General features: G+C 49.8%; 1 protein-coding gene across 1 annotated transcript; it reads right to left on the bottom strand.

Moving 5' to 3' along the window:
• Positions 1 to 916: 916 nt before the first annotated feature.
• Positions 917 to 21,603, bottom strand: CA6 (carbonic anhydrase 6). Its single transcript, XM_086715236.1, has 8 exons — positions 21,400 to 21,603; positions 19,325 to 19,504; positions 11,414 to 11,562; positions 10,408 to 10,500; positions 6,939 to 7,008; positions 4,438 to 4,595; positions 3,398 to 3,521; positions 917 to 1,345 (listed from the first exon to the last, which is right to left on the bottom strand). The coding sequence occupies exons 1-8, from the start codon at positions 21,476 to 21,478 to the stop codon at positions 1,245 to 1,247; spliced, it is 954 nt and encodes a 317-aa protein (XP_086571362.1). The 5' UTR covers positions 21,479 to 21,603; the 3' UTR covers positions 917 to 1,244.
• Between the last annotated feature and the right edge of the window lie 1,303 nt (positions 21,604 to 22,906).

Raw genomic sequence — 22,906 nt, 5'->3', positions numbered from 1 at the left:
AGTTAAAGCAACTTGGATGCAGGAGACCTGGGTTTAGATCCCGGCTCTACCGTCTTCTATCTGGTTGCTCTTGGGTGAGTCCCCTGGCCGTCCTGCATCTCAGCTTCTGTTTCAGTAAACTGGGGGAATTGAGGCTTCACTGAGGGCAGCCCTGAGCGGTAAATGAAGTCAGGAAGTGGTGAGGCCGTGCTGAATGACAGCGTGCAAGGGCAAAGGTAGTAAGGAGGGCGGAGGAAGGAGCGGAGAAGAACGCGGGGGGCTGGGTGGGGGGGGGGCGTTGAAGAGTGAGCCGGGAGAAAGGGGTCTCACTGAAGAACACGCATGGATTCACTCAAACCACGGCTTACGGGACAGGCGATTATCCCACACGATAGTAACTGGAACTGGAAACCGAGTCTAGTGTGGCAAGACCCGGCCACCACTGGACTTGAAAGGACCACGTCTGCGGGGAGGGGTTCTCTCCTCACCTCCCCTCTCCTCCCCCACTCTTTTGTTGCTGCTGCTGATTTTGAGAGAGAAAGAGAACACCATCAGGAGAGGGGCAGAGAGAGAGAGAGAGACAGAATCCCAAGCACTGTCATCGCAGAGCCCAAGGCGAGGCTCGATCTCACGAATCGTGAGATCGTGACCTGAGCTAAAGTCAAGAGCCGGATGCTTAACCGACTGAGCCCCCCTGGCGCCCCCTCCCCGCCTGCTCTTTCTTTTGCTCACACATCACAGTCAGTGCTCCAGACCTCCCCACTAGCAGTTCCCAAGGTAAGACTCTCTTTCCTTTTTTTTTCCTAATCCTGGTCCTGGAACCCCTCCTACCTTGATCTCTGTCCCTTCACCCGTGTCCCTGCGGGGGGGGGGGGGGGCACGGGAGGGGTACTCGACGTGGTACAGAGGGATAGAAAAGAGAACTTTTCAAATGACAAATTCTCAAAGTTATTTTATTACACCCAAGTCCCACACGGAAGTTCGGGCTGCTTCGTAATTTACGCAGACAAACCTGCAGGCTTTGGTGGGAAGGTGGTTAGCGCCCCGATCCCTTCGCATTTCTATTCCAGTCAGTTCCCCCCGGTGTCGTCTGACTCACGTCACCTCGCCTCCGCTCGGGGACGATGGTTTCCCCCATCTTACTCAGAAACCCGACAGGTGCCTCGGGGAGGGTGCGATCCGGACACGGAATTTCTCGGAGCCAGGCAGGGTCGTGGGCTCAGCGGAAGTCCGCCTCGTCCTGCACGCCGCACGCTTCGAGCTCCCTACTCTTGGTGGTGTTCCTTCGCTTTCTTGTTTTCAGGAAGACTCTTCAAGTTTTCGAGCTTATTGTCAAACTTGGTTAGGTAAAGCTGGAACTCAGAACCTAGAAGATATCCCACAAAAAGAAGAGTTAACACAAAAAAGGTCAAACCTTTTGGCGGTCCTCGTGAAAACGGCACGTGGGACAGCCAGATGCCACTCCCCACACGGGCGCTTAGGGAAGGACGTCTGGTTCCTTAGAATGCCCTCCATGTTCCCACCCCATTGGCTTCTGGCATCTTCACTGTGTCTGAGTTTAGGCTTGTGAGCTTCCAGAATCTGAGGGGTGATATGTCGAAGGGGATTCTAACTCATGGACCTTGGTTTCTCATGTGATGCCCAGGAGCCCTTACCCTAACGGGACAGAGGTGTTTTCTAGTAAATGAATTTCAAGACATCTCTATTGGCCATTATCTTGTTTTTGTAACTGACCTTCTTTGTCAGGCCATTATTCATTGGTGGGTTGATCATATTAACCCATCGGGGTGAGATCAGATACCACTACGAAGTGTCAGGTGGGTGACACAACTGGGCTGACTGGAGACCACTGCTGGGCGTGACAGTGGTTCTCTTCTCTGAACAGCAAAGGGGGACTGTTGTTCAAGTCTTGGCCGGGGGCAGGGAAAGAAGCCTTCTTACTATCTACTGGGGGCTGAAGTAATAATCCTAAATTAGCCAGTCTCAGAAGGGTGGGCACAGCGGACACATAGGCAAATGGCAACGTGGACCATCTCGGTCAGAGAGGCGAGGATGTAAAACGTCTGAGCTCCCTCCTGAGGGTACATTGGAAGGACACTCCCCGCTCATGGAAAGAACATGTGAGACGTAGCATGTGGGCAACGATACAATCTGCATGTGCCTGTTGCAAGAGTCACGTACCATTTTATTAGGGAAAATGGGAACACGGCAAAATTAGAACAAGGAGTTAGATGAGTGGGTCTATGCCCCCCTTGGCTAGGCTGCTGGTATTCGGACCTACTAAGCAGGATGCCACCCTTTGGAAAAAGGAATTGGTGCCGTTAATATCATACATAGTATAATATGGGGGAAAATATCATTATAACTGGTGTCGTTCTTCCTCTGTCACTATTGTTGGAGGGGCAAACCAGTGCAAGACAAAACAATCAATGAACCAGGAAGGAAAGATGGAGACAAAATCAAAAAGGGGCCTTTGTTGGTGGGAGGGGAGAGCGTGTAAGGAGATTTACAAGTTTCAAAAGATACATATAAGGTTGGGGTAATAGTGGGGCGCCTGGGTGGCCCAGTCAGTTAAGCGTCCGACTGGATTTTGGCTCAGGTCATGATCTCATGGTTCGTGGGTTCGGGCCCTGAGTCCGGCTCTGCACTGAAGGTGTGGAGCCTGCTTGGGATTCTCTCTCTCCCCCTCTCTGCCCTTTCCCTGCTCATGCTCTCTCTCTCTCTCTCTCTCTTCTTCTAAATAAATAAATAAACTTAAAAATAAAGTTGGGGTAATACTGAGTAGGCAATGTTGATTGGAGACCAATTCTATTAGGAGGATATAAAGGTTTCAGTATTCATTAGGAGACATAGATTACAAAGGCCATGAGTTCAGGGAATGGGAATAGTTCAGCACCATTTTACAGAGAAACAGACAAAATAACGACGGGAAAACTGTGGAATATTTGCATTCTTGCAACCACAGAAACGAGGTGAGCCAAGAAGCCTGACCCGGTGGGTTAGAGGGTCCCAGGTTGGCTGGACTGATCATGCCTTCTTCCGGCACCCAGTCTGGGGTGTGATCCCCGAAAAAATGTAGTAAACAATCCGTGCCCGAGTTAACCCCACCTTGGGGGAATGTGTGGGAGTTGGGGATGGGCTTGGGAACAGGCCAAGATAAAGGTATGAGGGAAAAATTTGAGTTGTGTTTAATAAGGTTACCTTGAGCCCACGCTCTTATGGGAGTGTCTGGATGTTGCTAAGCGTCTTACTTTTCCTACTGTGTCTGGCCATGCCCTTCATAGACTGGCCCATCGGAGCCTCCTGCCCTTTAGATGATGCTCTGTCTGCTACTATTGCCAGACGAGATGGGTCCACCCAGAGAAGGAAGACAACTGGACTGAAACAATTGCAGACAATAAACAAAAGTTGATCTTACACTCGTTGGGGAGATTCATGAAGTTGGTTTCCACCACTCTGTTGTTCAGGGGCTGGGTCATGCGGTAGATATTGTGGAGGGTCTTGTTCTGGTGATCCAATATGGAATTCTCTAGCTTCCAACCCTGTAGGCCACATGAAGTGGATTATGGAGGGGAAGAGCTACCGGGTAGTTTAAAGGAGTATAATTAGCAACGGAACCAGAGCTTGGATTTATTTATATAACCCTCGTAAAGTGGGTGTGAGAAGATCTCAAATCCTGCCACGTGGCAGGGAGAGCATTCATCCTTCCATCCATCCATCCATCCATTCTTCCAACAATATCTTTTCATTGTTTTTGAGGACTATTTGGTCACCAGTCGAAAGGAGGGAAAGCAGTAAACAGATTTTTGTGGGTGGGTATCCTTGAAGAGGGTATCCCACCTTTTCCTGGATCGGGGAAATGAAAAGTCTAAGAAAAAGAAATATCTGTTCCCGAGGAGGGACATCACCCCAGAAGGAAACGCCAGCCCTGCCTCTGCAAAGCTTTAATTAACCCCACAAATATTTACGATGCACCCACGCTATGCTGGGGAACAGAAGGTGGTGGATACGGCTCTTCTCCCCAAACGGTTGCACGTGTGTGAGCATGGAGACGAGCTAACGGTGAAACTGTCCTTGCACAGAGCCATTTATGAAGTTGGACCGTTAGCCCGTGGAAACGGGGGTTTGTCTATCAAGGGCCTAGAACAGTACCCAGCAGGAGCAACGCTCAGTAAATATTTGCCTTCTCCATGCGGCTCTTCTCCTCTGCCTGGGGTCCGGTCCCCGTCCTTTTGCCACCTCAACCGGGACTCCTTGGTCTCTCTGGCCCCTCAACTTGTCCATCTCCGCCACAGCCCTAGTGAGATCGCCCACAGCGGGACAGGTGAGGACGGTAGCCCTGTGCACGGAGAGCACCGTAGGAGCCCAGGTGTTGGCGTTAGGTGAGATTTAGGGGAGCGCGCCTGTCAGCCAGGCAGTCAAAAGGGGAGACTTTGCTGGGGTGATGCCATGCATTACCTGTGCCCTGGAGAACATGATGGGACTTGCCAGCACAAACCAGTAGACGTTCTCAGTACAGGGAGGAGTGGTGAGTGACCCTTTGTAGCTGTAGTAGTGATGCACGTTCTCAGGGAGCATGTCCCGAATGTCAAGGTCACTCAGAACTGTGCTCTGTCCTAATGGAGGGGACAAAAGACAACGGAATGTTAGGGGGCCCTGGTGCCCCTGGGGTCGACGGCTCCGGCTCGGACCTGTCCGTGTCTGAATCCCCCGATTCAGCGGAACACAGAAACTGATCGTTGGAGACATTCCCCCAGTTTCGCTTCCTGGAAAGGAAGAGCAAAGACTCTGGGGAGAGACCCACTCAGATGCCTCCTCCCGGATGAGTGGCACCATCCGGTGTTGACTCCTCAAAAGCTGCTCCTTCATCTGTGAAAAGGGAATGTTCAGTCGGATTGCGGTGAGGGTCAAGGGGGCCATCGAACTCTCACGTAGGCAAGTCCCGATGAGTGTGAACTGCTGTTACCACTGCTGAGCAGAGGATACGCTTTATGATAAAGGAAAGAAATTAATCACGACTGCTAGGGGTTTCTGAGTAAGAACTCTCAAGATTTCTTGGTTTGGGCTTGCTTAGAAATGGGTGGATAGAGGGGCGCCCGGGTGGCTCAGTCGGCCGAGCGTCTGACTTTGGCTCAGGTCATGATCTCATGGTTTGTGGGTTTGAGCCCCATGTTGGGCGCCGGTGCTGAGCTCATCCTGCCACACAATCTGAGAACCAAGCTCAGCCACAGTTGGGGTGTGGCTTCAGTGGGGAGAGGGGCTTCAGCAGGGTGTCTGAAGACTCCCCAGCATCCATACCCCTCACAGCATCTAGAGAATCCCTCTTCCGTTCGTGTCAATGACACTGAACCCCTGAGCTTAACATTGTCTTCACTTTCCATTTTGCATTTTTTTTTAATTTTCTTTTTTAACATTTATTTATTTTTGAGACAGAGAGAGACAGAGCATGAGCGGGGGAGGGGCAGAGAGAGAGAGAGACACAGAGTCGGAAGCAGGCTCCAGGCTCTGAGCCATCAGCCCAGAGCCTGACGCGGGGCTAGAACTCACGGACCGCGAGATCGTGACCTGAGCTGAAGTCGGACGCTCAACCAACTGAGCCACCCAGGCGCCCCACCATTTTGCATTTTTTTAATGGCAAAGAGGTTAGTTTTTATATATACATATAGGCTCATTAAACCAAGACCTCAGAGTCTAGCAGTGCACAACCCCATGAATAAGCGAAAGAATTCTAAATTTTAGTCTTATTGGAAAGACTTCGAGATACAACCTTCTAAAGGGCTCTAGCATGTAGATTTGGTTTCATAACCGTAATATATTCAAGTTAGTCAAGAATTCCAGAACCATGGTGCAGCTGCTACAGAGAACAATACTTTAAAAATTAAACATACGGGCACCTGGGTGGCTCGGTCAGTTAAGCATCCGACTCTTGGTTTCAGCTCAGGTCACGATCTCATGGTTTGTGAGCTCGAGCCCCACATCGGGCTCTGCACTGACAGTGCAGCACCTGCTTGGGATTCTCTCTTTCCCTCTCTCTCTGCCCCTCCCCACCCCTCTCTCTCAAAAACAATAAACACTAAAAAAAAAAAAAAGAAGAAGAAGAAGAAGGTGAGTGTCTGACTGTCACATTAGTACGTGTTCATATTTGCAGCCACGAATAAAAACGGCAGCGGTCGGATGTCCGTGTGTCTGTCCAGCCACATCCAGCCACTTGGCTACATACAGGCTCTGAGTAGGCGGGACTTGTCTGGAGCTTTGCCAGGTGAGCCCGTGGAGGGGTGGAGGGGCCAGGATGCGGGGCCTGTCAGCATCCTGGCCGTGGTGGAATCTCAGCCGGGCAAAGAGGGATCAAAGGCACAAGGGGTGACAGGAGGGCAAACAGGAGACCCGTGGGTTGGGGGTCAGGAGGTCAGGACTGAAGTCAGGGAGCTGGAGTCTGGGAGACGTGGTCAAAGTCAGAAGCACAGAACCAAGGCGCCAGAGCTGACGTGGTCGCAGCTTGGGTCACAGGTTTTAGGGGTAGGTGGCCCTTCGGACAAGGATTCTGCCTTCTGGAGGCGGAGGAAAGGGAGACCAGTGCTGCGTGTCTGTGTGTCCAGGCCTGACAAGGAGGGACTTCACTCTTGAGGTGTCTCTCAGCCTGAAGCGAAGAAAGACCTGTCTGTAGTGCCCAGGGTCGTCACTACCAGCCGGGGCCAGAGGTGAGAGCCACTGAGAAGACATCCCTGGCGAGTGGCACCCTGGCCATCCAGAGCCTCCGAGGGCGGGAATCAACAGGCAGACCATATGAACAGAGGCTTCTCGGAGGTGTTCACGGCCTGAGCCAACGGCGGGAATTGCTGGGACGAGGGACCTTGCCCAGGGAGGGGGCGCTCCCCTGGTAAGACCCGCGCACCACCCTCTCTGCCGGCATCACCCTGTCCCCACCTCGTGCCCTCGTGGCCGCTGTTGACTTTCCTCACCTGGATACCTGATGTTGTTCAACTGAGAAATGAAGGTGCTGTAGTACGTGTTTTCACCGTAATCCTCGACCTGTGGGAGAAGCACAGAGCGGTCGATCTAAGGGAGAAGGGACCTCCATCTGCTACGGTCTCCACCCACCCAGACGTTCGGTGGCCCTGCGGGTTGGACAAGCCTCAAGGGCAAGGAGGAGGCAGCTCATCCATGTCCCCACTTGTGTTGGGACAGATAATCTGGCTGCTCTTTGCCACCAACTGCCTGGGCTCGCTAGTCTCTTCCAGGGACACAGGCTGAAGCATTTTTGGCAACTTCCAGAGAAAGAGCTTCTCGGTGGTGACGGGTGAGGCCCTCGGGGAATGGGGGTAACGATACCCCCAGTGACTCTGTTTGGGCAGGGTCAACCTCAGGAGGGTTCACTGTGGTGAACAGGACTTGGTCTCATGTGCTGCCTTCTTCATCCTCAAGACTTGTGACTGAGCCAAGGACAGTCGTCTGTCCACGGGAAAGCTGCTCCGATTTTGCCCACTGCCAGGTCGCTATTTTTTTGTATGGGTGTTGACTTTTTAGAAGTCAGAAGAGTTGCTGGGGCACCTGGGTGGTTCAGTCAGTTAAGCATCCGACTCTTGATCTCGGCTCAGGTCATGATCTCACGGTTTGTGAGATCGAGCCCCGAGTCGGGCTCTGCACTGAGAGCTCGGAGCCTGCTCAGGATTCTTTCTCTCTCCCTCTCTCTCTGCCCATGCCTCAAAATAATAAATAAATCAACTTTAAAAATCTATAAAAAGAAGTCAGAAACAATGCTTCTGGTGAAAAAGGTGAATTTTCAATGGTTCTCTTCAGTCAGTGGTGTTGATCGATTCTTCTTCCCCTGTAATGTAGTCTTTTTCTCTCAAAATATCTTAGTACCTGCACTCACTCTTCTTGTGATGATGTGAGATGATAAAATCCTACATGACGAGGTGAAAGAGGTGAAGGACATAGGCAGGGTGACACAGCAGGAGGCTACTGTTGACCCTATGATGATACATCAGAAGGAGTAACATCCACTTCTGGGCCGCACTTGACCGTGAGTAACTAAAACCTCAGAAAGTGAAGTCAAGGATGGGGGAACTACTGTACAATATGCAGCCTAACTTATCACAGCCTGTGTCAGGTTAATACTAAATTCCAGTAAAATATAGCAACTTTGCTCCAAGATAGCTCTATTTCTTTCCCACCAATTCTCCCATTTTTGTCATTGACATTACATCCATATATATCATAAACCCAACAATACGTAGTATAATGATTGCTTTAAACAATCATTTTTTTTAATTTTTAATTTTTTTTAAGTTTATTTATTTTGAGAGAGACATAGACAGCATGAGTTGCAGGGGGAGGGTAGAGAGAGAGAGGGGGAGAGAGGGAGAGAATCCCAAGCAGGCTCTGTACTGTCAGCACAGAGCCTGATGCAGGGCTTGAACCCACGAACCGTGAGATCACGACCTGAGCTGAAATCAAGAGTCAGATGTTTAACCGACTGAGCCACCACAGTGCTCCTAAAAGAATTTTTTTAAAGACAAGACAAAAATACATGTAGATAGTCTTTTATATTTACCTACGTATTTACCATTTCCAGCATTCTTCATTTCTTTTTGTGGATTTGAGTTACTGTCTGATGTCATTTTCTTTCAGCCAGAAGGATTTTCTGTAATACTCCTTCAGAATTATCTCAGTTTTTCTTTACCTGGGAATGTCTTTGTATCACCTCACTATTGAAGGATGTTTAGCTGGGTATACAATTCCTGGTTGACAGTCATTCCATGGCCTTCCAATGACTTGTTTCCTTTTTTTTAAAAAAATGTTTAAACTTGTTTATTTATTTTGAGAGAGACAGAGACAGCATGAATAGGGGAGGGGCAGAGAGAAAGAGAGAATCCCTCCTCTGCACTGTCCACAGAGCCCAATACAGGGCTGGAACTCACGAAACCGTGAGAACATGACCTGAGCCGAAACCAAGAGTCAGACCCTTTACCAACTGAGCCACCCAGACACCCCCTTTTTTTTTTTAAAGTAGGCTTCATGCCCAGCATAGAACCCAATTCAGGGCTTGAACTCATGAACCTGAGGTCAAGAGTCGCATCCTGTATGAACTCAGCCAGCCAGGCATCACTTCTGCTCAGTTCTTACATTTTATATTTAGCCTGGATTCCTTGGGGTCTCTAGGGACCACCTAGGATCGGCATAGCTTTGTGGTCAGTCCACGATTGTAGCAGAGGTTGTGCTCAAACCCCTCGGGCCCAGAAGATTTGCACCCTCTGCTGATGGATCTGTGTGCAATTTGAGAAGCACATTCAAAGTTCAGCCAGTCATCAGGTCAGCCTCAGCCTTTACTTTCTCTCAGGCCATCTTGGGAAGCTTACACAGCCTTCTGTGGCTCTCTCATTTCCAGGATCTCCCATTAAATTTCTGATTAGTCTGTCACTTACCACTCACCCCAACTAGGACTACACCCTCAGACTGTCAGAGCTGCAAATTTCCCTCTGTTTTCTGTCTTTTCTATCAAGCTTGCTGCTTTTACTGATAATGCCCTGGGGCATGGGTTTTCAACTCTACTCCAAGTCAAGTGAGTCCCTCACCCCCAGGCAGTGAAGCTGCTGGTTCTCCTGTCCAGCCTGCCCCAATAAAACTACCTTTCTGACCGGGGCACCTGGGTGGCTCAGTCGGTAAGCATCCGACTTCAGCTCAGGTCATGATCTCTTGGTTCGTGGGTTCGAGCCCCGCATCGGGCTCTGTGCTGACAGCTCAGAGCCTGGAGCCTGCTTCAGATTCTGTGTCTCCCTCTCTCTCTGCTCCTCCCCAACTCACACTCTGTCTCTCTCTCTCAAAACTAAGTAAACATTAAAAAAAATTCTAAAAAAAACCAAACCTACCTTTCTGACCGAGCTGGAGGGTGGGGATAGGGATGGCCCCACTGTTCTTACTCAAAATTCTAGCCATTTTTCACAGAAAAAAATGCCTCAATTTGTTGTTTTCCTTTGGTCCACTTCCAGAGCAGGGATATGGTTGTTTTCGACAATTTCATCCAACTTAATACTTGTTTGGGTGGAAATTGAATTCACTGACCACTTCTTGCCACCTAGCCACAAGTCCTGACCTCCAGACTTTCTGAGAAAAGCAGAGGTATTGCCTTTATCTGGCAGGTTGCTGGTTTCCTCTTGCCTTCAGACCAGTTTATGTCTAGTCAACTGTGCTGTGATCCTAGGTCTTTTAAGTCATTTGTCTGACTTATCCAAGGTCCCCAAGATTGGTGACACAAAAGGAACGCTGACTGTAAGCAAGGGCTGGAAAAGCGTAGATGTTCATTGAATCAGTGCTTCCAAGAGTGATGAGCTTAGAAATAGATGAGGAAGGGCTGGAAGGAAGACCCTCTGTCTACATTTAATACTTTGGACACCAATCAATGACTTCACACGTGTAGTTTCAGCCTACCTTGATGAGGGCTGCCAGCACAGCTAAGCCATCCGGTGCGCTCTGGGCTATATCGTAGCTCTTGTATTTAGAATTGTAGTGAACGATATGAACCTGTGAGAGAAAAAGGCTAAGTCAAGGGCAGTTCGTGTAGACTTCAAATGCCTCAGGTTTTCAGGGAGGAGCGAAAAGAAAGATGCTCCACCCGAGGCCTCAACCTGTCCCACATGAACAACTCTGACTTTCCCCCATCGGGGTATGAGATCTACCAAGACCAGAAAGTTCTCCAAGAATGGAAAGAGAATGAGTGGGATCTGGGGAGATCAATTCAAGGGCAACTCAAGGGCATTTCCCTGACCCCAAGCTGGTAGCGTCCAAAGGGCTTGTGTGGGTTCTCTTGAGAGAGGGCATGAATCACCTTGCCCTGGAGGACACTGTAAACCTGTCATCATCCTCAGGACAAATCTACACAAGAAAGAGAGCCCTGAAAATCTAGAAATTCGGCTGAAACACGGGCACCTGGGTGCTCAGTGGGTTGAAAGTCCGATTCTTGATTTCAGCTCAGATCATGATCCCAAGGTCATGGGATTGAGCCTTGTGTCCAGCTCCTGATGGGTATGGAGCCTACTTGGGATTCTCCCTCCCTCTCTCTCTCTCTCTCTCTCTCTCTCTTCTGCCCCTCTCCCCAGCTTATGCAATCAATCAATCAATGAATCAATAAAATTTAAAGATCACATCCCACAAAAAAACATTAAAAAAAAAAAGGAAAGAAAAAAATTGGGCTAAAACCAAAGAAGGCTGGCCCCATCCTGTGGGCTGTAAACCTCTACCCTGCTGTAGGTTCCATGAGCCGGGGACCCTGCCTGAACCACCAACACAGAGCAGGATCAGTGAATAGTTACAAATGAATGAAAAATAAAGTCAACCTTATAGTAACTTGACTGTCACCAGGACACAGTCTTTTTGGCTAAGGAAAGCGACGGTGGGGTTGGAGGAAAAGAGGGCCCGGCCGGGGTCCTCGCAGTACCTCGGCCACATATCTGATCCCATCGATGGTGTGCTCGGAGCCGCTGATCTCTGAGGACTCACCGCCCCAGTGAAAGTGCATCTGCTTGGCTATGTACTCGGTGCCATTGGCGGCCGTCATGCGCATGGTGGGGGGCAGGCTGATCTGCACTGGGGGAGAAAATGAAGGCTGCAAGTGGTGGAGAGGGGGATGCGTCGGTCAGGCAGCTCCCCTGGCCACCTGCCTACTCACGGGGCAAGCCAGTACTCTGCTGGCTTAGAACGCCGCGAGCGGGGTCACCCACGGGGAGGAGGCGGCTGGCACACAGGGCAGGATGGGAGATCGGGAAGGCACACACCTTCCTACCCAGAGCCAGAGGTCAGGGGCAGGGCCAGCTTGTCAACCCGGGGAAGGGGGGAGGCCCTGAGTAAATGTGGCCAGTGGGCACAGAAATCAGAATTCCACTCTCCACTTCTAGACCATCTTGGAATTTCCCCACAGTGTAGGAATAGGAAGGGGGGGCCTCTCGAGACTAGTTTCATGCCTTTTACTACCCAGAATGCTGTTGTGAGGCTGGGCTGGGGTGTTTAAAATCCTCATCCTGGGGGCGCCTGGGTGGCCCAGTCGGTTGAGCATCTGACTCTTGGTTTCGGCTCAGGTCATGGTCTCACAGTTCACGAGTTCAAGTCCCACATGGGTCTCTGTGCTGACTGATGGCACGGAGCCTGCTTGGGATTCTCTTTCCCTCTCGCTCTGCCCCTCTCCCGCTCATGTCCTCTCTGTCTCTCTCAAAATAAATAAACTTTAAAAAGAAAAGAAAATCTGGGGCACCTGGGTGGCTCAGTGGGTTGGGCCTCCGACTTTGGCTCAGGTCATGGTCTCAAGGTTTGTGAGTTCGAGCCCCGCGTCGGGCTCTGTGCTGACAGCTGGAAGCCTGGATCCTGCTTCGAATTCTGTCTCCCTCTCTCTCTGCCCCTTCCCCACTCCTGCTCTGTCTCTCTCTTTCTCAAAAATATTTTTTTTTTTTAAAAAGAGGAAAGATTAGGTGTTTGATGTCTGTCAAATGTCCCCTTCTTTCCCTCCAAATTGCCGAAAGCAGCAGGGAGCTGTGATCAAGTTCACATGCTGTAAAGCTGGAATCTGGCCCCAAAGATTTTCACATGCCCTTTGGCAGAGCAGTTACTTTGTATTTAGTGCTTAAAATGTGGCCTGCCTCCAAATCAATGCTCGCGTGAAAAGAAAAAAAACGGAAGAGCCTTTAAAAGAAGATGTACAGGGGTGCCTGGGTGGCTCAGATGGTTAAGCGTCTGACTTCGGCTCAGGTCATGATCTCATGGTTCATGAGTTCGAGCTCCATGCTGACAGAGTGGAGCCTGCTTACGATTCTCCCTCTCTCTCCCTCTCTCTCTGCCCCTCCCCCACTCATGCTCAAGCTCTCTCTCTCTCAAAATAAAGAAACTCTTAAAAAATATTTTCAAAATAAATAAAGAAGACGTACAAAGTCATCTGCCGAGAGATTGGAAAGCAGACGACCAGGCCAGAGCTTTCCAATTGGCCAGTTAGCCCCATGTGAGCCATACCAAAGCTCCCGACACGTATGTTTCCCCAAAACACAATTCCCTGCAGAGTGTTTTGCTCCTCAGGTTTTATCAACAGGATCACACAGGCTAGATCAGAAAATGGCAGCAACTCAGAGCATGTCCCTGCACCTTTGAAAAGGTGAGACCAAATACCTGTGTCCCCAAAAATCAACTCGCTGAACTTTCCAGATTCTGAAAATTGATGTAACTTTTAGCAAAAGTTGTTCTTCTTTACTGGAAACTAATTCAACCAGGTTCTTATCGGGCCAGGAAAACCATGTGATCTGAGCATTTTCTGTGCTCAAGAAAGGACAGCCAAGGGTCAAGGCCACGAAGGTCAAAGAAACACTGAGGAACTGACCCCAGTTGGAGGAGACTAAGGACATATGACGGCCACGTACAATGTGAGATCCTGGATTAGGTCTTGGGCCAGAAAGAGGACATCAATGAGAATGGGATGAAATTCACATGGGTCCATCTAAGTAGTTAATCATGTCATTTCAAGGTAGTAAGTTTCTAGGATGTTAATATCAAGGGAAGTGGGGGGACACCGGCCCAGCCGGTTAAGTATCTGACTCTTGATCTAGGCTCAGGGCATGATCTCATGGTTTGTGGGTTCGAGCCCCAACTCGGGCTCTGAGCTGACAGTGTAGAGCCTGCTTGGGATTCTCTCTCTCCCTCTCTGCCCCTCCCCTGCTCACATGCCTTCCCTCTCTCTCACTAAATAAACAAACATTTTTTTAAATATTAGAAGTGGGAGAAGGGGATATGGGAACTCTGTACTATTTCTGCAATTTTTCTAGTCTCACACTATTTCAAAATGAAAGGGGTTTTTGTTTTTGTTTTCCAAAGACGGAACCAGCCTTGCTCCCCGCAGCCTTAGGAAGTCAGAACCTACTGAGAACCGTGCGTCACTCGTGGGCGCCGACTTGGGGATTTGTCCTTTCGCACGGAAGTCTTTTCCCCTCAGGAACATCTGATCTACGTCAGGCTCTGTGCCACGTACTGAGCTAGAAGGAAGAATGAGAGATCATCCTCCCCTGAAGGAGCCTACCAAACAGAGTGACTGGCGGTACCTATGAAGAGGACAGTGTTGCTTTTCCCACTGAAGACTAGAGGCCCAGTGCCTCAGGCCTGTAAGCTTCTCTTGAGCCTAGGAATATATATTTGGGGGGCTAAAAAATAGAGATAAAGATAAGTAGATATACATATTAATCAGTGAGTACTGGTCCACCAACTGTAGCTAATTCACAACTAAAGAAAGTGAGAATGAGCTTTAGAAACTTTTGTAGCAATTTAAGGTTGTTTCCATAGCCAAGTGTGTTTTCTTTAAAAAATTTTTTTTAACGTTTATTTATTTTTGAGACAGAGAGAGACAGAGCATGAACGGGGGAGGGTCAGAGAGAGAGGGAGACACAGAATCTGAAACAGGCTCCAGGCTCTGAGCAGTCAGCACAGAGCCCGACGCGGGGCTCGAACTCACATACCGCGAGATCGTGACCTGAGCCGAAGTCGGATGCTCAACCAATTGAGCCACCCAGGTGCCCCGCCAAGTGTGTTTTCAATTTCTTTTTACTGACATATAATTTTATGACTGTTGACTCTAATAATAAAAGATGAGGTACATAAGAATGTAAATATAGGGGCGCCTGGCTGGCTCAGTTGGAAGAGTGTGCGACTCTTGATCTCAGGGTCATGAGCTCCAGTCCCATGTTGGGTATAGAGAGTACTTGAATAAATAAATGAACTTTTAAAAAATGTAAATATAGAGTAGAATTTGAAATTAAAAGCACAATACCAATTATGTTAGCACTCCCAAAAATTAAATTACATATAAATCTAGCAAAGTGTGTACAAGATCTCTATATGAAAACTAGGAAAATTCTGATGAAAGAAATCAAAGAATAAATAAAGGGAAAGATAGTCTATGTTCCTGCGTAGAAACATTTGACATTGTCAAGGTGTCAGCTCTTCTCAACGTGATCTATGGATTCAATGCAGTCAAATTTCCAGCAAGTTATTTTGTGGCTCTCAACAAACTGATTCTAAAGTTTGCATGGAAAGGCAGGAGACCCAGAATAGCCAACTCGATGTCGAAGAAGAACAATGCTGGAGGACCAATAATCAACACAAGGTAGTATTAGCAAAAGAATAGACAAATAGATCAATGGAATAGAATAGAGAGGCCCGAAATAGACCCACATAAATATACTCAACTGATCTCTAGCAAAGGAACAAAGACAATAGAGTGGAGTCTCTTCGTTAAATGGTGCCGGAAATACTGGACATCCACGTGCAAAGAAATGAATGTAGACACAAGCCTTCCACCCATCACCAAAGTTAACTCAAAATGGGCCACAGATCTACATGTAAAACGCAAAACTATAAAATTCCTAGAAGATAACACAAGAGAAAACCTAGATGACCACGGGGGTGGTGATGCCTTTTTCGAGGCGACACCAAAGACAGGATCCATGAGATAAATAATTGATAAGCTGGATTCCATTAAAATCCAAAACTTCTATTCTGTGAATGAGATCGAGCCCCGTGTTGCTGGGTATGGAACCTGCTTAAGATTCTCTCTCTAAAACAATAAAATAAAATAAAATAAAATAAAATAAAATAAAATAAAATAAAATAAAATAATTAAATTAAATTAAATTAAAAACACAAAAAAATAAAAAATGGGCCAGAGACCTTAATAGACACATCACCAAACATATACAGATGGCAACTAAGTCCTGTGAAGAGAAACTCCACCTTGTACGTCATCAAGGAAACACAAATGAACAACAATGGGGTACCTCTGTACGCCTGTTACGACCGCCATAAGCCAGAACACCGACACCACCAAATGCTGGTAGGATGTGGAGAAACAGGAACTCATTGCTCACTCACTCAGTGCAACATGGTGCAGCCACTTGGGAAGACTGCTTGGCAGTTTCTTGCAAAGCTAAACCCATTCTTACCATACAGTCCAGTACTCATGCTCCTTGGTATTTCCCCAATGGAGTTAAAACTTATGCTCACGCATCTGCACATAGATGTTTACAGCAGCTTTACTCATAATAATGGCTGAAACTTGAAAGACGCCAAGATGTCCATCCAGACAATGGGACATTACTCAATGGTAAAAAAAAAAACAAAAAACAATGAGCTATTGATCCAGTCATGAAAAGACACGGAGGAACCGCATTGCTAAGTGAAAGAAGCCAATCTGAAAAGGCTACACGCTGTAGGATTCGCACCATATGACATTCTAGAAAAATCGAAACTGTGGAGACAGTAAAAGGATCAGGGGTTGTCAAGGGCGGCAGCGGGGGGAGAGAGGAGCAGGCAGAGCACAGAGGGTAATTAGGGCCATGAAAACACTGCATCATACTATGGTAAGGAATACATGTCATCCTACATTTGTTCAACCCCATAGAATGCATAACACCAAGAGTGACCCCTAAGGTAGGTTATGCACTGCTGGTGATTGTGATGTGTCAAGGTCAGTTTATCCTTGGGGAAAAAAATGCACCATTCTGGTGAGTGATGTTGGTAATGGGGGAGACAATTATGTAGGGGCAGGGGATACATGAGAAATCCCCGCACTTTCCACTTAATTTTGCTATGAAATTAAAACTGCCCGGGGCGCCTGGGTGGCGCAGTCGGTTAAGCGTCCGACTTCAGCCAGGTCACGATCTCGCGGTCCGTGAGTTCGAGCCCCGCGTCAGGCTCTGGGCTGATGGCTCGGAGCCTGGAGCCTGTTTCCGATTCTGTGTCTCCCTCTCTCTCTGCCCCTCCCCCGTTCATGCTCTGTCTCTCTCTGTCCCAAAAATAAATAAACGTTAAAAAAAAAAAAAAAAAATTAAAAAAAAAAAAAAAAAAGAAATTAAAACTGCCCTAAAATAAATGAAGTCTATAAAAAATATGTATATATAAATATATCTTTATTTATGTCATTATTATTTATCATTATTATACCATCATCATTATTATAATTATTTATCATTATCATTATATTTTTATTATTATTTATAGCAATTATTATTTGTATTATTTGTAGTATAAATATAATCTAGATATAATAATTTATTTACAAATATAATTCTATATAAATATAGAAGATAAACCTCAGATCAGGACATTTATATTTATATTATAATATAAATAATTTATATTTTATAAATTATATAAATATTATTTATATTATATATAACATGTTATACATAATACATATACATACAATATATATATTTTTTATATTAAGATATTATATTTTATATCTTAGGTCCAAGATATAAAGAGAACCCTACAAAATCAAAATTAATAAATTTTCTTATAATGTTTATTTATTTTTGAGAGAGAGAAAGAGACAGAGCATGAGCAGGGGGTGGGGGGAGCAGAGAGAGAGGGAGACACAGAATTTGAAGCAGGCTCTAGGCTCTAGCCTCTGAGCTGTCAGCACAGAGCCCGATACGGGGCTCGAACCCACGAACCGTGAGATCACGACCTGAGCCACAGCCGCACGCTTTAACCGACTGAGGCGCCCCAAATTAATAACTGTTTAAGTATATCATACCACCTTTACTGTTAAACTTATTCATCAAATGTTATTAAATTTGAAAATTTGTCGATTAGGGTTTTTTTTCCTTCCGTAGAATTCTTGAAGCTTGGAGCTTGCTGAAAATGTATAAGCAATTGTAAAGAGTTCTGAAAATCTTTCAAAATACGTTAAAAAAAATCTAAGTGATGTGAGCTGTGAGTGCGTTCCCATACCTTTGATATGATGTCGGGTAGCTTGGGGACCCTACAGGCCTCCAGCTTCCAGAAAGCCCGGGGCAGTCCATCGGAGGAAGGCCCAGGGCCCTCTCCAAACCGGGAGGAGGAAGCCACCAGTCACCGCAAGGCCCTGGGAAGCTGGGGTCTTCTAACACCTCCCCTCTCCCGGATCCCCAGCACAGAGCCCTGCACAACAGGCATGTAGCAGGAACAGCCCAGGCGCCAGCGGGGGCGCTCGATCCCGCGATACCCCCGGCTGGCTATCCTGGTGGGTCAACCAAGCTTCTCCCCTGCCTTCAGCTGCCACCTGTGTCCCCTCTTCATCGAGGGCAAAGAGAGCAGCCGAAGCTGCAGGTGGCCAACCTGCTGGAAGCTTCAGAGCCAACTCTGGAAGCAGGAGCTTGTCATTAATGATAAAATGAGGCTTTCGTGAATTATTTGTGGAGTTCAGGGATCCAGGCCACGTGTACCCGAGGCCTTTCACAGACCTGCGTTCTCCTGTGTTCACCAGCCTCATCAAGGGCAGCTGGTTTATCTTCTCAATTGTGCAAACAGGAGATATAAGTCCTGTGACCCACGCACCTAAGCGGGTGGGCAGTAAATTGGCCCAGCCCCGGGGGGGTGGGGGGGTGGGGGGAAGGCGGAGGGGAGGTGTCCGAGGAGGATGTGGGGAGGGGCCAGGCTTCCAGGGTCTGGGTCTGGCTCAACCACCAGAGACTGCATAACCTTAAGTCATTCGGCCTCCCAAGGCCTCTGGCCTCCACCCCTGTGGGGGGTGGGAGGCTCAGAGGAGATGGGCCCCCTTGGAAAATCAAAACAGGGTGTTCAGTAAACAGAAAGCAATGGGTTTAACAGCTGTCCAGTCCAGGCTTCTGAAGTGGGGGTCCCCAAGATTCAGGCCAGACTTTTCCTGTCTGACCTCCACCCCCTTCCTGGAAGGGAATAGAATACAAAACCTTCTTCTTTTTATTAAACAAAATCTTTTTTAACGTTTATTCACTTTTGAGAGACAGAAAGAGACAGAGTGCGAGCAGGGGTGGGACAGAAAGAGAGGGAGACACAGAATCCGAAGCAGGCTCGAGGCTCTGAGCTGTCAGCACAGGGCCCGATGTGGGGCTCGAACCCATGAACTGTGAGATCACGACCTGAGCCAAAGTCAGACACTTAACGGACTGAGCCACCCTGGTGCCCCAAGCTTCTTCCTTTTTAAACCTCTGAGAAATACTGGCCCAGTTGTCATACATTTTGGGCCCATCAGACTCAATACAGGAAATATGGAAAATCAGACCAGCGCACAGATCAACAGAACACGCAGGCGGGTCAGTGGCCTCAGCATCACTGTCTCCATCGGCTGGAGTTCTCGCTGGCTGGGCCAGAGTGAGCCTGGGGAGAGGCTAATGCAGAAGGAAGGAGCCAGCCAGGAACTGAGGCAAAAGACAGAGGCCCTGCTGTGCAGCTTGGGGAGAGCCCCCCCCCCCCGCCAGCTCCCAGCCTGTGCTACATCTCTGCGTGGGCCACCCTATCATCTGGCACCTGCTCCCTCTGCCCAGCACCCGTGGACCGCAGCCAGCCACCTGCCCCTTACCTGTGTGGCCGTTGTTGGTCATGGGGAACTGGCCCCCCTGGGACTTGTAGCCTGTCAGTTTCAGAGCCTTCAGGGAGGGGTTGTACTGAACGTTTCTCCTCTGCAGGTCGATGGGTGACTGTCTCCTCCCCCCGCAGCTGGGGTACTCCTTCGACCACTGTGTTTGGTCCAGCGCCCCCTCTGCGACAGGAGAGAGCCAAAGGGGTCACAGCTCTTTGGGGGGCTCAGTTCACAGCAGGGCCCGCCCATCAAGAGGCCAGGATCAAGGCCAGAGGTCTGCCTTCTAGAAAGCAGAGCCTGGCCTCCAGAAGGAAGGAAGAGGGGCATCGTCAAAGTCGTCTCTGGGGAGCCTGCTGTCTGCGGGGCTTTGAACTCCTCCCCTGTTTCAGTCATTGGCCCCGAGAAGAGAGTCAGGGCTTAGAAAAACAATGAAAGTCTTTATTATATACCTTTAGCTCCCCCCTGGAATGGGAATACACTGATAAATGCTCTGGAAGTCTCCCTGGGCTTGGCATTGCTGTGTTACTTTAGGGGTCCTTTCTCCATTTGCTCCCAATGGCACAGTTTTCCTTCCCCTCCCCCAACAATAGTGCAGTCCCCTCCCCCCACTGCAGGACCACCCACCTGTTCACCCGCTCCAACCCCTGTCATTGGGTCCCAGGATGGTAAAGACCTCTACAGATTCAGGGCAGGAAGGGAAAGAAAGCATCAGGTTCAAAGATGACCAAAGTGATGAGGTGAAAAAAAAAAAAAAAATCAAAGTAAGGAAATGTATCTTTTTTGAGGTGGGTAATAATTCTAGGGGAGAGAAGGAAGAAAGCTAGTCGTTGCCGGAGGTGGGGGGTCCCCGTGGGTCCTGCTCATACCCGCCCACTTGTAGTTGGGAATCCAAGCTCTCCCCACCTCACCCGGTGGCTGCAGGGGGCGGGGGCGTGGCTTGTTTTAAGGAAGCCGTTTGCATCAGGGGCCGCTCCCAGCCTCTTGGTTTTGCAATATACAGGAAAGTCAAGTTTTTATTTCTCTGCTCTTTATTTAATACTATAGACCAATATTTAAGCAATTCTTTCCTAGAGGCAGGATGCCAAGATCACGGCCAGAGGTCCCCGGCACAGCCCCCCTCCCCCACCACATGAATCAAAAGGCTTTGGGGCCCTTGTCCCTAGCAGTGTTGTGGCTTTCTGAGTATTCCCAAAAGGCATTTGAAGTAGCCACCCCAAGCGCTCCTGGGCCCCTGATGGCTTTCCAGAAGGCCCCCAGTCTCAGAGGCTGGGCTGAGACTGGGAAGGACAAGACCTGCCGGTTGGAATTCTCCCCCTTGCTTGTCCTTCTGAACCACCCCGAGTACCAAGGAACCCGGGGACTTCTCTGCCCCAGAGCGGGGCGGTTGGTCAGAGGGGGTCGCTCTGCCCTCTGAAGCTGGACTTTCTGAGCCTCCCATGACGTCCCTAATTCTGTTCCCCTTGACTTAACAGACATACATCCACCCCGAATGTACGCTTCCCCCTGTGCCTGAAGCTGGGGGCACCGTGTGCAGAGTGGGTCCGCCAGCGACCCCGAAGGCCGTCCAGAGCCCCATCCCTCGGTGCAATGCAGAAGAGGGGGGGCACAGGCAGGAGCTCTCCTCAGTGCCCCGTGGGAGGAACGTTTCGTGTCCAGATGTGCAGATTTGGGTCTCAGCAGGCCCATGGCAACTGGGAGGCGGCAGCCTGGGGGCTGTGCAAAGTGGAGATGTTCTGCGTGAACCTCCTACCACGAGCTCCCCACAAAGAAAGCTCTCGCAAACCCGCACACCCTCTGTGAGGCCGCAGGGAGCCCTCACAACTTCATTTTCCACATGCAGAGACGGAGAGAGCAAAGGGCTTTGCAGTCAGAGGGCTCTCCAACCAGCGCTGTGGCCGGAAAAGGTTCTAAGGCAAAGCACCTGCAGACGATGTGGGGGTCCGGGAAGGGAGAGCGAATCCCTCTTGTCCTAATCGGGGGTTCTGGGTTCAGGGTGCTCTCCGTAGCCTTGAAGAGCAACCCCAGCAGGGGTGAGGGTAGCGAGGAAGCGCACAGCCCCTGAGGCGCGGGCTTACCCGAGTAGGTCCACTGGGAGCCATGCTGGGCCTGGGCCCCCAGGAAGAGCAGAGCCAGCAGGGGTAGGAAGGCCGCCATGGAGCCGCAGGTCTGGAATCAGGCTGATGCAGGGGACGCTCTTCTTTTAAACACTCAGAAACTGTCAATAACAATTTACCGAGTCTGGTTGATTGACCTACCTCCGCTGCACCCACTAAAACAATAACGCCTTCCCACAATGGCCCTTGTGACTTGGTTGACTGGGCCAGGTGGTGTGGCCTGACCTTGCCCGATCCCCGCTGGCGTCATCACCACGAGCGGTTAGCCCACGGCTTTGGTTGTTCAATGCCCTAACTTATGACAACTCACTTGAAGGGCCACACAGTGCGCCCTTTGTGGATGAGCCACCACAGGAGAGGGAAAAGGCCCAAGGCAGAGGGAAGCAGGATGGGGAGGATTTCCCGGGACAATGGCACTTCCTGGCACGTGGGGCTCTGGGAACGGGTGAGGGCCATCCCCAGGGCCGGGAAAGCCCGGCCGGATTCCGCTTGGTATTTCCTGCCCTTCCTCGGCGGTCCACACAGGCCGCCGCTGCTGCAGACCTTGGAGGCCCCGCCAGCCCCTCCACGTTTGGACGTGGACCGGAGAGTCCTACCCGGAGGCCCCTTGTGCCCTCCTGCTCGCGCTCGGATCACCCGTAGGCCACGTCCCCGTGTGTGCCTTCGGGCCTTCGCACTAGCCCGGGCGTCCGTGTGTCTCCGTGAGGAGCATTTGTCCTGACGGCTGCAGTGTGCTCGGTCACACCCACGTGTGTTGGATCGGCCCAGCGCCTGACCCCTCCAAGTGTCCACTTGGGCAAACCGTCCTTGAAACTGGCTGAGGGAGAAACTTCTGAGTTTACACCTGCTGACAGGCCAGCGTTTCCCACACACGGGGCAGGCAGCGTCCCCGCTTGCTGGCCAGGTACAAGGGTCCGTCCTGTTCTGCAGAGGAGAGCCAACCCCCCCCCAGTGCCCCCCAAGCGCATTCCACGCCCTTGTCCCTCGGGGCCGGGGATGCCGGACGGCAGTGTGGCAGCGGGAATTAGCCTGGTTAAGAGCAAGGGTTGTGAAGTCAGACCATCGGGGTTCGGATCTCTGCTCTGACACCCACGGGCCCCGCATGTGACTTCAAGCGAGTTACCCACCAGCGCCATGCCTCAGTTTCCCCACCTTTAAGAGGATTTCACGATAGTGCCTCCCGGCTGGGGATCCAACAGCACATTTGTGTGTAGTTCTCAGAACGGCGCCTGGTGCATGGCAAATGGCCTCCTTGTCTACCAGACCCTTCCATATATGAAGAAAGTGACGTAGGATGGCCGGCCGGCCTGCCAGAGAGGGACCCGGAAGTAAAAGTGAAGGACTCAGCCCCCCGCCCCAACTTCATGGAACTTTCTTGCATATTTTCAGAGGTTGGAAACCCACGCTCCAGTCGCCACAAAGTGAGTCGCGTCCGGCCCCGTCGAGAGGGCCACCTCGTAGGTCCCAT

The sequence above is a fragment of the Puma concolor genome, chromosome C1, assembly GCF_028749965.1.
Source record: "Puma concolor isolate L17-30 chromosome C1, mPumCon1.1.hap2, whole genome shotgun sequence".
Lineage (NCBI taxonomy): Eukaryota > Metazoa > Chordata > Mammalia > Carnivora > Felidae > Puma > Puma concolor.
This window is presented reverse-complemented; position numbering and strand designations above follow the sequence as displayed.

Excerpts from the sequence above, each read along its gene's own strand:
- CA6 (XM_086715236.1), bottom strand. The coding sequence starts at position 21,478 with ATGGCGGCCTTCCTACCCCTGCTGGCTCTGCTCTTCCTGGGGGCCCAG. Across the intron at positions 11,563-19,324 it reads GACCAACAACGGCCACACAG|TGCAGATCAGCCTGCCCCCC; the intron begins GTAAGGGGCAGG and ends TTTCTCCCCCAG. Across the intron at positions 3,522-4,437 it reads TCATGTTCTCCAGGGCACAG|GGTTGGAAGCTAGAGAATTC; the intron begins GTAATGCATGGC and ends TGTGGCCTACAG.